Source organism: Petaurus breviceps, unplaced genomic scaffold (assembly GCF_028583685.1).
Source record: "Petaurus breviceps papuanus isolate PSGF00001 unplaced genomic scaffold, PetGlider_PUasm1.0 188, whole genome shotgun sequence".
Classification (NCBI taxonomy): Eukaryota; Metazoa; Chordata; class Mammalia; order Diprotodontia; family Petauridae; genus Petaurus; species Petaurus breviceps.
Genome location: NW_027185804.1, coordinates 10,609,248 through 10,625,791, shown reverse-complemented (window position 1 = coordinate 10,625,791; position 16,544 = coordinate 10,609,248). Strand labels below are relative to the sequence as shown.

The 16,544-nt window shown below is 38.7% G+C and overlaps 1 protein-coding gene across 2 annotated transcripts in view; it reads right to left on the bottom strand.

Moving 5' to 3' along the window:
- Positions 1-16,544, bottom strand: part of NAV2 (neuron navigator 2) — a 464,415-nt gene that overhangs the window by 194,963 nt on the left and 252,908 nt on the right. For both annotated transcript variants that reach the window (XM_069091282.1, XM_069091283.1), the window contains 4 exons: positions 14,553-15,669; positions 10,528-10,640; positions 4,604-4,712; positions 1,408-1,797 (listed from right to left, as the gene is read on the bottom strand). In XM_069091282.1, coding sequence (XP_068947383.1) covers positions 1,408-1,797; positions 4,604-4,712; positions 10,528-10,640; positions 14,553-15,669 — 1,729 coding nt within the window. The remainder of the gene's footprint in view (positions 1-1,407; positions 1,798-4,603; positions 4,713-10,527; positions 10,641-14,552; positions 15,670-16,544) is intronic.

Below are 16,544 nucleotides of genomic sequence, written 5' to 3'. Positions count from 1 at the left end.
CAGAATTTAAGTAATCTAAACAGCAATGTAAAGATGCTTGGTAGACATGAGTGGACCAAAGTATGATGCCAATAACTACCCTGTAGGTAAGAAATGGAAGAGAAGTTGGTATTAAGGTTATACATAGCTGGAAAAGGAGGTGGACCAGTCTTTCAGTGAGATTAAGGAATAAGGACCAGTCAAACATCAGTAATCTTGGAATATTAAAAGAACCAGGAGTATTTATGGAAAGACAAGAATAAGAATTTAATAGGATTAAAGAGTCATGAAAGGGTTATGAAAGATCTGTGATCTATCTTGGTAAAGGAATATCAACTTGCATGAAAAGGGAAAATTTAATTATAAAAGATATTCACAGCTTTCCTGTAGGGTGTGGGGAAGTCCATTCTCCATTGATGTGGGGATGAACAAGGTAACAACTCAGACTCTAGTCTTATGCAGTGTCAAAAGTTGAGCTTGGTTGCTTATGTCTCTACTTACTAAAAACGTAAACTTCCCAAGCCCTGTCTGAAACATAAACACATAAGCTTTTAGCTTTTATTTGATGGTTAAAGAAATCCACAATTTCTCCTTGGATGTTAATCAAGATTCAGCATAAAATACTCTGATATCCCCACCTTGTGGAAATAGTTAACATTACATTGAAGCAAAGTAAGTTCCTCTACACCAATATTCTCAACAGAAATGCAGCAAACTGTATTTTATCCGGGATGCAAACAAGCCAGACAAATGAAAATAGATTTTTTCATGGTACTTTGACAATTTTAGTGTTATAAAATATGTGCAATTCTGAGACAGTGGAATCTTCTGAACTGTCTTCAGAATTATTAAGATCTCTTCAAATGACACAGCTGGGTGGCAGAGTGGATAGAGAACAGGATCTGGAGTCAGGAAGACCTTGGTTCAAATCCTGCCTCAGTCATTTACCGGGTATGTGATTCTGGGCAAATCACAACATTTGTCTGCTTCGTTTTGTGATCTGTGAACTTGGGAAAATAATAGCACGTGCCTCTCAGGGTCATGAGGATCAAATGAGATAATATTTGTAAAGTGCTTTAAAGTACTACATAAATGTCACCCCCAAAATTCTAAGTCTAGAACCTAGGCCTGCTGACTCTCAAATGAATGGTTCTTCTACTTTGCCATACTGCCTTAAATGTATTTTTATGATTGGGGTTATATTTTAATTACTTCCTTAATTTGTCTTTTAGGCTGATAGACACACTAGACATAAGGTCAGTTTTTGATGTTAGAAGGTAAGATGATGGGAAATTTTCTTTGTAGTAACTTAATAGGTGATCGCTAAAATGAGATGGCATGCTCCTGCAAAATGCACAACAAAATGCCAGTGATTCTACTCACACCATTGTATGTCATAACTGAAGGATGGAAGGTACTGTTACTCACCCACTGGTAATGTCATCAGTCCTGATGTTCTTGCCCAGAACGTCCCCATCACTCATATAGCCTGTTGCATCCATGCTGATGCTTTCGAGGTCTATTTCATCTCCCCCCTTATCTGAGATGTCCACGTGGCAAACATTGCTGCCCCTGGATGCTAGCTGCCTTCTCAGGGGGGCAGAGTACATGTAACGACCCGACTCAGTGTTGATGAACCGGCTTGCATTGGCTCTTGGTGGGTAGCCATTGCCCATTGAGGGTGCATCACCCGCTTGAAGCCGGGGGCTAGACTGTCCAATTCTCCACGACAAAGGGGTAGGTCTTCCCGTCAAGCTGAGAATGCTGCGCCCACTTATTTCAGTGGTGACATTGGCGTCAAATGTGGTTTCCAATGTGCTAGGAAAAAAAATTCTCTGTGTCACAACTGTAATGGCCTTAGGGTTATTAAAATTCTTGTGGGTAGTGGTTGCTTCATTTTTGTCTTCGTATATCCAGTGCTTCGCCTGGTGATGCCTGCCACATGGCAGGAGATCAATGAACACTTGTTGGATTCAATTGAGTATCTTTCAAAAATTGAGGCAACTTGGCAGAGTGGACTGAGATATGGCTTTAAAGCCACAAAGATCTGGGCTCAAGGCCCACCTCTGACCTCTCAGTGCTCTAGGCAACTCCCTAAAAGTCAAAGTTATGGAGAAGCTTCTACTCTGAGTTGGTAGATTAGACTTTCTCCACTTGGGTGGTTCTTATTCCATGAAAGCACAGGTCTAGTTTTGTCCAGTCATTTTCGGTTATGTCTGACACTTCATGATCCCTTTTGGGGTTTTCTTGGCAAAGACTGGAGTGGTTTGCCATTTCTTTCTCAAGCTCGTTTTATAGGTGAGGAAACTTAGGCAAACAGAGTTAAGTGACTTGCCCAGGGTCACATAGCTAGTAAATGTCTGAAGCTGGATTTGAAGTCAGGTCTTCCTATTCTAAACTGTACCACCTAGCTGCCTCATAATCCTTTCTTAAATAAAAAAAAAGATAATCCTATCTTTAAAAAAATGTAAATGCAAAAAGCATGTATATCCAATGTATATCTTAAAAGTCCTATGCTTAGGCAAGTGAGTTTTTAGAATGTGCTACAATGTCATAAAATAAGTCAGTATCTTAAACTGATTTAAATAAGGTATTTAAATTAAATAATAATTAAATAAATGCCAGTATTATATCATATTCTGCATCTGATCAGAACTGTAGAGTGAATTTTTATGAATGGATTGAAATGAAACCTTTTCAGTAACATTTTTCACAATCTCCTAAACTAGCACCTAAGTGTTTAGTTGATCTTCATACTTTGATGGAATAGAAACTTCATCAAAGTAGGTAATCCTTCCCTTGCTGTAAATAGCAAAACATCCAAGCCTTTCCTTTGAGCATGCTAGCTAAGAAATGGTTATCCTTAACTCGGTGAAGCAAAGAAATGGGAAGAGTAGAAGTGATGAAAATAAGACCTGAAGTTTCCCGTCTCCCTTTTCATTCTAGGTTACTATTTCATGTCCTTCTTTCCTTGAAGGTAACATTTCCCATCCAAGTATATTTATATGCTTACTGTCTTTCCCATTAGGTTGTGAGTTCCTAGAGGGCAGAGATTGTCTTCTGCCTTTCCCTGAAGCCCTAGTATTTAGCACAGTGCCTATAATAAAGCAGGTACTTAATAAATGCTTGGGGCAGCAAGCCTGATGCCAGACCTGAGTTCAGATCCAACTTCAGACATTTCCCTGGTGTGTGACCTTGGGCAAGTCCCTTAACCCTCTCTGCCTCAAATTCCTCATCTGTAAAATGAGCTAGAGTAAGAAATGGCAAACCACTCCAGTATTTTTGCCAAGAAAACCCCAAATGGGGTCAGGATGAGTTGGGCATGACTGAAAATGACTGAATAACAATAACAATAAATAAATAAATGCTTATCAACTATAAAGTTAGTAGTGTTTTTACCCATGCCTCTATAGTCATTCTAGTCATGACTCCTACAGATGAAAATCTCTGATAACGTAATCAATCCAATCCATTTTTAGAACTTTGTTTTCTACCTATAATAGATTCTTCATGAGAAACAATGGGACAAAAGGTCTCAAAAACATGAAAAACATTTAGGTTCAAGTACAATAAAAAAAATTCACGAGTAAGAAAGTGCTCAGAAAGCAAGTGAATTTTGGCATACAAGAAAAACATTTACAAAAAAAAAGAAAAACATTTGTTTGTTCCTAAAGGTCAATAAGGTATGTATCCTGACATGATATAATACATACTTTCTCATTACAATATCATGGGACTCTACTGATGTGAAGAAGACAAGGAACTTTCTGAAATACATTAAGTAAATTTTTCCATTAGTAGATTTTGGTCCCAAGTGTTCTGCAAAGCATGGCCAAGACATGAGGTCTGCCCTGATTTAGTAAGCACTCTAAAAAGCGGGGAGGTCTGGGGGCCTCATGGCTATATTCATTAGTCATAATGAGCTGTCATATTAATTGAAACTTGAAAATCAAAATAGACTCACTGGGAGTTCAATAGGGGAAATTCAGACTTAGCTTTGGTAAACAATGATAAACTACACAACCTCAATCTGCCAGAATAATTTAGTATAGCTAACAGTGATATTCACTTAAACCTCTTGCTGAACTTTTAAGATAGCCTGCTTAAATATCCTTAAAAGCAAACTGATACGTGTTCAAACAGATTCCAGAAAGACATTTTACGCATATTTAAAATATTTTCATGGATTCTAAAAGTCCTACCCTACTTTTATATATGTATACCTGGGCATGATAAACAATATTCCAGGGATTTATGAAGGAATTCAAAGCATGTATGTAAACCAGTAAATTAAATAAAGCTCACCTGCCTACATGCACAAGTGTAGTAAAAATGTAAATCAAATCAGATTTAAATAACTGTTTGATCTACAATACTATCTGGCTTTTATATCATCTTGTGCATTTAACAGCCTTTTTTCTAAAGCCTATTTTGGGGAATCTCATCTACATGGAAAAATTCCCCTTTTCACATTCCATGTGATCCTTTCTGAATTCCAGTATGCTTTCAAATCAATTTCATTTCTCCCATTATCAACACTAATCACTTGACATCATCCAGGCACAGAGCGAGCAGTGGGGGATTACATGCTGCTCTGACAGACATTACTCATGCTGCTGGTTACCTGTGTGTAACCTGAGTTCCTCGTAAACTGGACATGGTCTCCTCCAAGTTTTGCCGCAAATCAGCAATGTTCTTCACAGTTCGAAGGCGTCGAGTCTCAGGATCCTCCCCTAGAAAAAGATTTTAGAGGGAGCAGAGTCACAACAAAGCATCATCTCTACCCTGTAAGGTCTCTACGGAATGGTGGATGATGAGGATGAGGAGGAGGAGGATGAAGAAAAGGATAGCTAGAATTTACACAGCACTTTAAGACTTGCAAAACACTTTACAAGCATTATCTCATTTGATCTCATAACAATTCTGGGATATTTGCTGTTTTGTTCAGTAATTTCAGTCATGTCCAACACTTCATGACCCCATTTGGGGTTTTCTTGGCAAAGATACGTTTGCCATTTCCTTCTCTAGTTCATTCCACAGATGAGGAAACTGAGGCAAACAGGGTAAAGTGACTTGTCCAGGGTCATACAGCAAAGGCAATGTCTGAGGTGAGATTTGAATTCAGGTTTTCCTTATTCCACGCCCAGCATTCTACCGACTATACTACCTAGTTGACTCATCGTAATGGGTAACATTAGTGCATCTTGGCCAAAATGGATGTTGAATTAAAATGCGGCATATGCTCTTCTTTCCGTGAAGTCTATTTATGACTTTTAAAGACTTATACTTGGTTCTTTCTCATGCATAACCTTTCACCAGCGCCAGGGGAAAGTTATAGAGCAAAATATTGAATCTTAGCAACTGTAAATATATTTCCAATTGGACATTAGCTGTGTTTGCCCATGCCTTACAAACTAATTTAATCCAAATGAAGGTGAACTAAAAAATCCATTTGGATCAATAACAGCCATGTGTTTTAATGGAGGCTTACTTTCTTCCTGCCTAACTCTAATAAGTATCATTATTTTTAAGGCAGAGGCTTGTGATTAGCTCAAGTTTCCAATCTTCGTGGGTTCTTGTACTGAGTGAGGTATATGGTAAAATAAGAAGCCAACTAGTAAAAAAAAAAATGGACTCACTTAAATTTAGGATGATTTTTCATCCATCTGCATAGGTTTTTTTTTTTCTGTAGGAAACACAGTTGTGTGAAGTTCAATACTAGAATCAGACATATTAATCAAGAAGAGTGGTCCGGTAAAAAAAAGAAAAAGTGGGATTTGAAGTCAAGACTTTTGGACAAGTCACTTTACCCCAGTTTCTTAAATTGAAAAATGAGGATAACAATATTTGTGCTAACAGAACTCCTATAAGGAAAGTGTTTATCAAGACTCTAAAGCACTTTATTTTCGAGAAATATTATAAACAGTGGAATAAAAAACAAAGATTAATCACAGAAGACATGTGCTCTCTGTAATCAGCACTGGTTATGTCCCATTTGGAGTTCCATGGCCTATTGGGGCCATCACACTGTAAGAGTTTAAAAATAGAAAGAAAATAATTGAAACTACTTTGAAAGAATCAAAAGGTGGCCCATTAATGAAAGATAAGAGACGTAGGGGGTTTATTTAAGCAGGCACTGAAATGACAGAGGAATTACCAAATGAATACACATTCTTTTCTTTCCACATGAGAGAACTAGAAGAAATGAGTTTCCATTGTAACAAGTGAAATTTACATTGGATATAAGGTAAGAACTTTCTCACAGGCCACATGGTTAACTACTAGAGCACATTATTAGGGAAAGTTGTGGAATTTTTGTTCTCAAGAAGGACAAGATAATATTTGTCTTGGCTGCAAATGCAGCCTTGTCGAAGACTGAGTGTTAGATTAAATAATCTTTTAAAAAAATAAAAAAAATTTTTAAGAGCATAGCATGTTAGGAAGTCCTATAGACCTGCAATTGATAGTCCATGATAGTTGTTTAGGGCAATCAGAGGTTAAGTGATTCACCTAGGGTTACATATAAAACATGTCTGAAAGGAAGGATTTGAATTCAGGGCAGCTAGATGATGCAGTTGATAGAGAGCTGGACCTGGAGTCTGGAAGACATCTTACTGAGTTCAAATCTGACCTCTGACACTTACTGGCTGTGTGACCTTGGGCAAGTCACTCAACCTTGTTTGCCTCAGATTTCTCATCTGTAAAATAAGCTCGAGAAGGAAATGGCAAACCACTCCAGTATCTCTGCCAAGAAAAGTCCCAATGGGACTGCAAAGAGTTGGACATGACTGAAACAAATGAACAACAACTTCTTGGTTCCAAGACTAGCTCTCTCTCCACTACCCCATAGTTGTCTCTCTGGAAATACCAGATAACATTTTATTTCTATGTCTGAAATAAATTTAACTTTCCACAGACTAACCAACTCAAGCATTTACTCGTTTCCCCTTGTTCATGACAGTAAGAATTTTGGAAGGTACTTTTCTCAGGTATTAGAACTGAACTAACTTACATTTTCCAACATATTCTTTAAAAAAAAATGCATTCTGTTAAAGTACAAATGGAGCTCTAATTTAACCACCAAATCACCTCAAAATAATATAATTTTTTTCCTCTTCTTAAACCACATTTATTTTAAAAATAATTATTATAGGGGAGGCTAGGTGGAGCAGTGAGTAAAGTACCCGTCCCAGAGTCAGGAGGACCCGAGTTCAGTTCTGGCCTCAGACATTTAACACCCCCCCCTCCACACACACACACACACACACACACACACACACACACACACACACACACAAAACTAGCCGTGTAACAATGGGCAAGTTACTTAACCCCAATTGCCCTCCAAAAGGCAAAAAAAAAATTATTATAATAATTGAATAATAATAACTACATTTTTGGGTCAATTCAGCAACATTTTATCTTTGCAGGATTGCCAAAATGTTACTGACCATCCTGGGCAATTTGAAGATATGCACTGGACATTTGCTATGATGATAAGCCAGGAGAAAAAACTATAATCCCTTAATTAAACTCATTCTGATTTCCTGGGAGGCAGAGATTATTTGGTTGCTGTCTTTGTACCTCCAGCTCAGTGTCTGATACAATAGAAATATTTAACAAATGCTTGCTGAATGAATGAATAGATGGATGGATGGATATTCCTGCTGAAGAAAATGAACTTCTGACCATCATCATCATCATTGTTGTTATTATTGAAGGCAATTGTGTTCAAATACCTTGCCCAGGGTCACACATCTAGTATCTGAGGCTGGATTTGAACTCAGGTTCTCTTGATTCCAGGGCTAGTTGCTCTATTCACTGTGCCATCTAACTTCTGTTTGTCACCATTAACTTGCAATGATTTTTTATTTGTATGTATAAAAAATATTAATTATTTGTCCCTGTTAGATTGCAAGCTCCTTGAGGGAAGAAGTCAGATCCAATCTTCATGTTGTATCTCACATACAGTCCTATGCATCATCAAAGAATACTTTCTGACTGCCTGATGAATGGAACAAGACATAATTGCTTCAAAAGGTATCTGCTTCCCTTGTCTCGCAATGACAGTATCCATATATAACAGAATTCTCTAACTAAAGAACTACTTTTTAATGCTTGCTCTAATTCTTCTGATGGGGAGGTTTCAAGTCTCGTGGCTGCTACTCCCCTGGGTGGTCACTTGGGGCAGCAATGATGACCCCAACCCAGTGATCCCTCCCTCCGGTAAACTCTCATGGTCCTTCATACTCACCAACTGCTTTCAATGTGCTACTTTATATTATCTGCTCATTCATTCGACAGTCACTAAACATCTGCTAAATATTCCTGATGTCTCATTCCCTCATTAAATTGTAAACATCTTGAAGGCAGTGATCCACTCTATTCATCTTTGTATCTCTAACACGAACTACAACTAAATTATCCGTTGCACATCGCGGGAGTGTGGGGGTGCAGCGCTCTCACAATCTGGAAAATCCTCATGGTAGTTTTTGGCCCTCCCTTCATACCAGACAAGAAGTTTGAATTTTTCTTCTTCTTCAATGAGATGTTTACAAGACCTTACAGCAAAATAGGGGTTAATGATTTGATCATAGGCTCTGTGCCATCTGCTTCCCTTTGTGTGCTGTCTGTGGCTTCCAAAAAAAATTCCCATTTAATTTCTTATGCTGACCCACAATATATGAAACCATGATGGGGAAAGTCATGATGTGGGAGGGATAACTGTACTTTCATATAACAAATACTTAATAAACAGACGTTTGAATCATGAGCCTAGCGGCTTGTGAATGTAATTCAATAGCCAAATGTGACATACATAATCTGAACCACAAAAGCTTAGTCTGATACTAACTGTGATAAGTCACTTACCTCTTTGAGTGTCAGCTACTTTGTCTGTAAAATGGGTATAAGGATACTTGAAGTTACCCCCTAACGTTATTATGAAGTTCAAATGAGAGAACGTTCTTCATTGGACTGATCTATAAACTTAAGTACTTAAGGGAAATCCTGCATTTACATAACCAAAGATGTGAACACTGCGACTGATGAAATGCTTTCAGTTATCCGCTTCTGAACACATATGGCATTAATTTCTTCTCTCAAGAAGAATACTATTTACCAATTTAATCCAATCTGACAGTACCATTCAGTATCTTGCTAATGTAGCTTGCACTATATTTGTGTTATTTCTATATCTTCATTTGTAAAAAGGCAGGTTTTTTTCTGTCCTCATTTTCATGACCTCCTGATAGGTATCAAAGATTAATCAGTTCCTATGGCCTTCCAAGGCCAACTGATGGAACTTGGGGTTTTTTGAAATATTGTTTTGTTGGGAAGTTCTGGTATGGACAGCTAGTACAAATGTGACCCTGTCACTCCTCAGTCAAAAAATGTCAGTGGTTCCCTATTACCTCTAGGAACAAATATAAACTCCTGTATTTGACCTTCAAGCCTTTTCTAATTTGGCTTCAACCTATATTTTTATTGTACATTACTCTCTTTTTTTTAAAAAAAAGTCAATAACTAGGAAATTTATATACAGGTATCAGGACAATAGATGGCAGACTTAATGTGATGGTATTAGTTTTCAATAAAATGCAGGGGATAACGAACAATTATGGCAAAGAGGAGAGAGAGAAAGCAAGCAGGTTAATGAAAAGTAGGTAAAGAAGGAAAAGGAGAGAAGGGAAGGAAAGGAGAGAAAGAAAGAAGAAAAGGAAGAGAGGAATAATGGAAGAAAAAAGAAAGGAGGAAAGGAAATAGTAACAGAGGGAAGAGGAGGAAAAGAGGATGGGGAAGAATAGAAGGAAGGAAAAAAGGAAGATGAAAAGTAAAAAGGAAAGGAAGACAGCAGAAAGGAAGGTAAAAGGCAAGATGGAAGGAGAGACAATAAAAAGAAGGAAAAAAAGAAAAGAAATGAAAGAGGAAGGAATTAATGGAGGAAAGGAAAAGGAAGGAAAGAAAGGAAATAGAAAAAAATCTAAAAGAGTGAAAGAAATGAAGAAAAAAGGAAAAGGAAGAAGAAAGAAAAGGAAAGAAGAAAGTTAAAAATAAGAGGAGATAACATAAAGGAGGGAAGGAAAAGAAAGTGAAAAGAAAGAAGGACATGGGAAAGAAGAGGAGGGGAAAAATGAAAGAACAGGAAGTATGAATAGGGAAACAAGAAATAAAAATAAAACAAAAGGAAGGAATTAAGGAAAAGGAAGTGAGGAAGAAAGAAGAGCAAGAGAAAGAAAGTGAGGCAGAGAAAGGAAAGAAGGAAGAACAAAGAAAGCAAGAAAATAGGAAAACAAAGACAAGGAAGAAGGAAAGGAAGGAAAAGACAGGAGGGAGGGCAGGAAAAAGAGGCGAGGAAGGAAAAAATGGGAGAAAAGGGAGAAGCATGGGCAAAGAAAGGAAAATAAGTCTAAATAACACATCTCATGGCTTGCCTAATGACACTTCAAAAAAAGTTCATTTACCTTGTTCTTTCCTTTACTGTTGGTAGCTTTATTTCATGTCTCAGCACCAACACACTCAGAATTTCCCAAACTCATGAAGACTTACCAGCAAGCTCTTCTAGGCCAGATTGTCCACTCTTGGTGTAGAGCACTGGCTCCATGCTCACTCCTGCTGTGCTGGGCTCTGTGGTGACGTTCCCTTCATTGTCCGTCTGTGACCTTTCCGCACAAATCAAACCAGGCACATTTATCAATAGAGACAGAGGGTCGCATCAACAAAATATCACACCTACAACATCTGTACAACTGACTCTGTTACCATTTCGGCACACATTCGAATAGAGAGACCAGCAGACTGACTTTACATAATTCATTAGTCCCATGTTGAGCAATGTCCTAGAAACGGAAACAGTCACTGAACTGTAAAAGATTAAATATTCATAGTCCAAATGGAAGGCCTGCAATCCCTCATATGAGGCACTGCAATGCTTCTTTGAATTCTGAACAAGGTAATCAGCTCTGCCAGACATAAGATGCTTGGTGGGGATAACATCAACACCAAATACCAACTTATAAGTGATCAGCCTTGCCAAGGAAGTCAATCATAGACATGGAAAAGAGGCAACTCCATTTACAAACACCTTAAATTTGTCACCTGACATGACATCTCCGGGAAAGGGTTATTTGAAAACAAATCAAGAATGCTTTCAATGCAGGTATGCTTGCCATCCAGATCTGAATCAGGGCTCCAAATTTTTGACATAAAAGGGGTCTTTGATCATTATCTCAGCACTTGACTAAAATCAATATTCTCTCCAAATAACTACTTTCAAAATTTTCTCATCTTTGCAATAAATCATAAGGGACAGTATCATGCCCTTCAAGAAACCAAACAATTTTTCATGATAAATGTGTAAACACATGTCCATTTATATGACACACATACACACCTCTGTTCACTTCAGAACAGCATATATAAATATACAATATTTATATATGAATACATAAATATGTGTGTACTGAGGTTATACACACAGAGTAAAATCTCATTAATTTGCCAATTTGTTTTTACCAATATCAATTTGTTCTATTTCAGTCTGATACACTGTTTATAAAGAAAGGGTTCAGCTGGAGTATGGACTGGTGAATAAGAAAATTGCATCTTTAAAAGTAGTCTACAATGCTAATTTTTGACAAAGTTTGGCTGACTTCCAATCACAATTGGTCTGAGCGTGAAAGATGTGATTATATCTAAATTCTCAAGTACTTTTGGCTCTCTGCAGATTTAACATCAATGGACAGTCACTGTACACCCAAAGGTCACACTGGGCGTCACAGACCACACTGGCTCTGAAAAGTGAGCCACTCTGTACCATTAAGAGGTTAACATATTAAAGAAACAAAAATGGCAATCCAAGAGGCACACTGAAACAAAAAGATAAGTTGGAAGATAAAATTGCATGCTTTTTCAACGGTGCAGACTTTTGCTTTTTTCTTTGTATTCCCAATGCCTAGAATGGTTCCTGGCACTTAGTAAATATCTCTTGATTGAATGAATTGGAAGTTTGTCTCTTTCCCTTGATAATTATTCATTAGATCTTATCTATTAAATTATTTCCTTCTCTTTTAAGTTTGAAATGAAATATGCACTTATAAATATACAACCAGGAATCTTAGAATATGTTTTGTAACTTTAAAAATAATCCTGGTAAAAACAATTTTAGAAAAATAAACTGAAGTTTCTGTATAATTTTCAAAGGTTTCTTTTTAAATATTTCCATTTTGAAAAAAATAAAAATTTCTGGGTTTTAGATCAAATACATATATACGCATTCTTTCAACACTGTCAATATGTTATTAGTTATAATATTTTTTATGAGCAGCAATGCAGCTGCCTTCATGCTTCACAGAATATTGGTATTCAAACACTGTCTGTAGATCAGCAGTGAGTCATTATCTAAGCATTTGTATTCTTTTCAGTCTGGCTTGCTGAACATATTACTTGAATTAATAAAGAGATGACAATCTCCTGCCTAATAAGTTTAGTCTTGTCATTCATGGAAGGGGAAGAGGGACGGTGAAAGAGAAGAGGGAGGAAAAAAGCAATGACAAAAGGTCTCTCCAATTCCCTCACTTAGCCAACTGACAAAGCTTTCTTGTTTGGGTCTCTTTTCCTAGGAGAATCCCAAACCATAGTCATTCTCTCCAACTGCCAGTCAGGTGAAACTTTTACAAACTTACATCAATACAAAGGAAGAGTGGGGGTGGGGGTGGGGGGGGAAGACTTAGAATTCTTTGTTCAGTAAAACAGCAACATGAAGACCAATGTTTAAATGTGGGCATGTGTGTTTTTTATATGTTGCATGCTCAGAGGAGAATGACAGCTCTTTGAGGTCAGGAACTTTACACACACATGTGTGCATGTATGTGTGTATGTACACACATGTGTATGTGTATACATCTTTTATGTTTCTTGAGGCTTAGCACAACGTCTGACACTTAATGTTTATTGTCTGGCTGCAGCTAACACAGTGCCTTGAACATAGTAGACACTTCTCAGATTAGATTTTATAAGGGAAAAGTTATGTACCAATTTCAGAGGCACTTGTTACTGTAGAGTCATTTACAGTCATGTCTGACTTTTCATGACCCCATTTGGAATTTTCTTGGCAAGATATAGACCTGGCTTGCCATTTTCTTCCCTAACTCATTTTACAGATGAGGAAACTGAGGCAAACAGGGTCACACAGCTAGTAAGTGTCTGAGGCTGGCTGTGAACTCAGGAAGATGCATCTTCCTGCCTCCAGGCCTGGCACTCTATCCACTGAGGCCCTAGAGTTACTTGTTACTCCTCCTCTATGTGGTAAAGTTAAGTTCTATTTACCTGTCTCTAATCCAGTTGATCACCGGACACTCCTTACCACTGAACCCAATGCTTTCTCCAATGTGCCTCGAGAGCTTTCTTTAATGTGATCTGAAACCAATGAATCTCTGCCTGATGCATATCCTTCCCCAGTGACTTGAGTGTGTATTGAGCTGTCTTGGAAAGTCTGCAACACTCTATTCATTCTGAGTCATTAAGTCATGCCTTCGTCCAGCCAGCAAAAATTATGGAGCACCTAAAAATGCGTCGTGCAACTACCTAGAACCTTACTGCTGCAGAGATACAGAGATGCATCAGACACAATTCTGCCCTGGAAGAGTCTGCAACTGAGGAAGAAACTTCTAGACCCTCTTCCCCACAGTCTGGCACTTGGCCACTTGCATTGTTCTCTTTGGCATTAATACTGTTTCCACAAAAGACAGTAAACTCTCAACATTAGAAGAACCAGGTGCATCCATTTACAAGGAAATAGATTTGAGAATAAATGTTTTCTTTCTCCTAAGAACAAATCATAGGAAACAGTGATTTTACTTCGAAATAAAACATTTTATCCTGATATTTTTGGCATTATGTTTCATAATATAGACATGCCTACACATATGTGTCTATACATGTTTACATACATGGATATGTGCACACACATATACATATATTATATGTACCTATATATACATATATTACGTATGCATATGCACATTTTTTTTCAATTGGTGCAGCTTGGTGCTTTGAGGTATCTTTAAATGATAAGCATAAAAAACTGCTTTTTCTTCAGGGGTATCCTTCATCACTTTCTAAAAAGTTCTTTTTTTATTTTTTAAGCAATTGGGGTTAAGTAACTTGCTCAAGGTTACACGGCCAGGTGTTTCTGAGTGGGTGCTAAGTGTCTGAGCCCAGATTCGATCTCCAGGTCATCCCGACACTGGAGCTGGTGCTCTTACTCGCTGTGCTACCTGGCCACCCCTTTCTAAAAAGTTCTAGACCCTGTAGGCATTCAGGAAGTACTTGCTGATTGGCTGTAGCAATTACTATGAAGATTTTAAAATGATAATACATGGAGTGGGAAGGCAAAGACTTGTATGTCAAAAAAGTTTGATTCTAATTAATATTTATTGAGTGATTGCTCTGGGAGTCACCATGTGCTAAGTGCTGCGGATGTACACAGAAGCTAAGCCATATGGCCTCCCTAAGGCACTACCCACTGACCTTAGCTCACCAATGGAAGAATTCCCAGAGGAACGACCTCCTACCTGTACATGAAAGGCGCTACTGTCGCAGTGTTGGGATGGTTGTATTGCTGTTGGGGCTGAGGTAGCTGAACACTGACAGTATTGCTTCCTGTTGTCTGGGTGGTACCAGTTGGCCCATTGACAGTCTGGCTACAGCCGCCGCTGCTGTTCAAGGTCACCATTCCTCCGAGCCCTTTTCCTTCGGAGGAGGTTAAGCTGGAGGAGGAACTGGAGCGCCTGCTGTCCAGCGGAGTCTTCTGATGAGACAGCCCTGAGCTCGGTTTCCCGCTACGGCTTCTCTCCCCTTCTTTTGAGGGTGGTGGGGCACTTGGGGATTTCCCAGGTGTGGTTTTCATCCCTGGTTTTGGTATTCCGCTGTGCGAGGAGGAGGAGGAGGTCGGAACCTCTTTCTTGGCACTGTTGAGCTTCCCTCCTTTGGGTATAAAGCTTGCGATCTTGGAGGACTTCTTGGGCATCTCTGTGCTGGTGGCTCCTGTTGGCTCTTCTTTTGACTCCTCTTTCATTTCTGGCTTCTCCGTGACAGATGGTTTTTTGATAGTATCCTTGCCCTTCTCCTTTTCTTTCTCCCGCTGCTGCTTCTCCTTTTCTTTCTCATTGCTTTTGGGGGAACTCTTCTTATTGGTCAGGGCCCGGCTGAATGTCCTCTGTGCAATTCCCTTGAGTGCAATTTTGGGGCTATTGGAAGCTGGACTGGTAGTGGGGATATTTCGACTGGCAGCCTCTATCTCTTCACTCTCCTCAAAACTGGGAAGCATCTCCAACCTCTCACAGCTGGTGTCTCGGGATCCCGGCCCCTCCCCTGTCTTGGATCCCCCTTTACTATTGAAGAGTTTCAACTTTTCTAGCATCGATTTCTGATTGTTAGGAGCTGGCTTGATGTTTTCTGGAGGGGGTCTGGGTGTCTCTGGCACCGGCTGCTTTACAGAGAGCATGGAAGACGTGGCAGTGTGCTTAGCACTAAGGGATTTGCTTCGCCAGGGTTTTGCAGCTGAGCCTGGCTGGGGGATGGCTGAAGAGTTGTTGCAATGAACGGAAGTGGGACTGCTGCTGCTCTGAAATGAGGCGGGTGCATTTTCATTCATCCCTGGGTGTGAGGAGGTGGGGCTTTCTGATGGCTCTGGAGAAACAGAGGAGAAAAACATACACACCACTGTAAATCCTTCTTTGCACTAAGATAGGCTACAAAGAGATTATTTCTATACAATATTAAATATTACCATTCAAAAATATTCCTTCTCCTATTCCTCATTATGACACGGCCCTGGGGCCTCAAAAGTTGTGCTGGTAGAGCACATGCTTTATATAATCTGAACTAACTTGGATGGCTCCAATACCAAGTTCAAAAAAATGTGCCTATAATCTGAAAACCAGTCCAAGTTCAATGTGGGCTGGCCATCAGGTGAGAAATCCATCTGATCAAGAGTAGCTCATAAAACTACCTACTTAAATAGAGAGAGGTTGAAATCTGCTTTGACGGAGGTAGTACCTGCAATGATTTCATTCTGTCTGCCTTCAACTATTAGACTCCGTCCATCTTCTTAAGACTGAACTCCACCACTGTCTTCTACACGAAGAGTTTCTTGATCTCGCCAACTGGTAGTACTTTCCCTTCCCAACTTCCTTTGATTTAACTAATTTATATTTATCTGTATTCCTTTTCTTACTAATTATTCAGCATATACTTATGAATGTATTTACTGTCTCCACAACCTCCTGACCAGTAATGATGGCTTGATTCTTTATATTTGTATGCTTGGTCTCTAGGACATTCTGGCACATAATAGGTGTTTAAAAAATGTCTAATTGATCAATGCAATCTTTTGAAATTGAAGTATTATACAACAAATGTTTCAAGATCTGAACAAAGTGACATCTAAATTATCAACTTTATGTAGTATCTGTAGCTAAATTTTAAAACCTAGACTGGCTTCCTCCCACATCTAATTTGTTCCACATCATATCCTGAACCACTTTTTGATATGTATGAAAAGA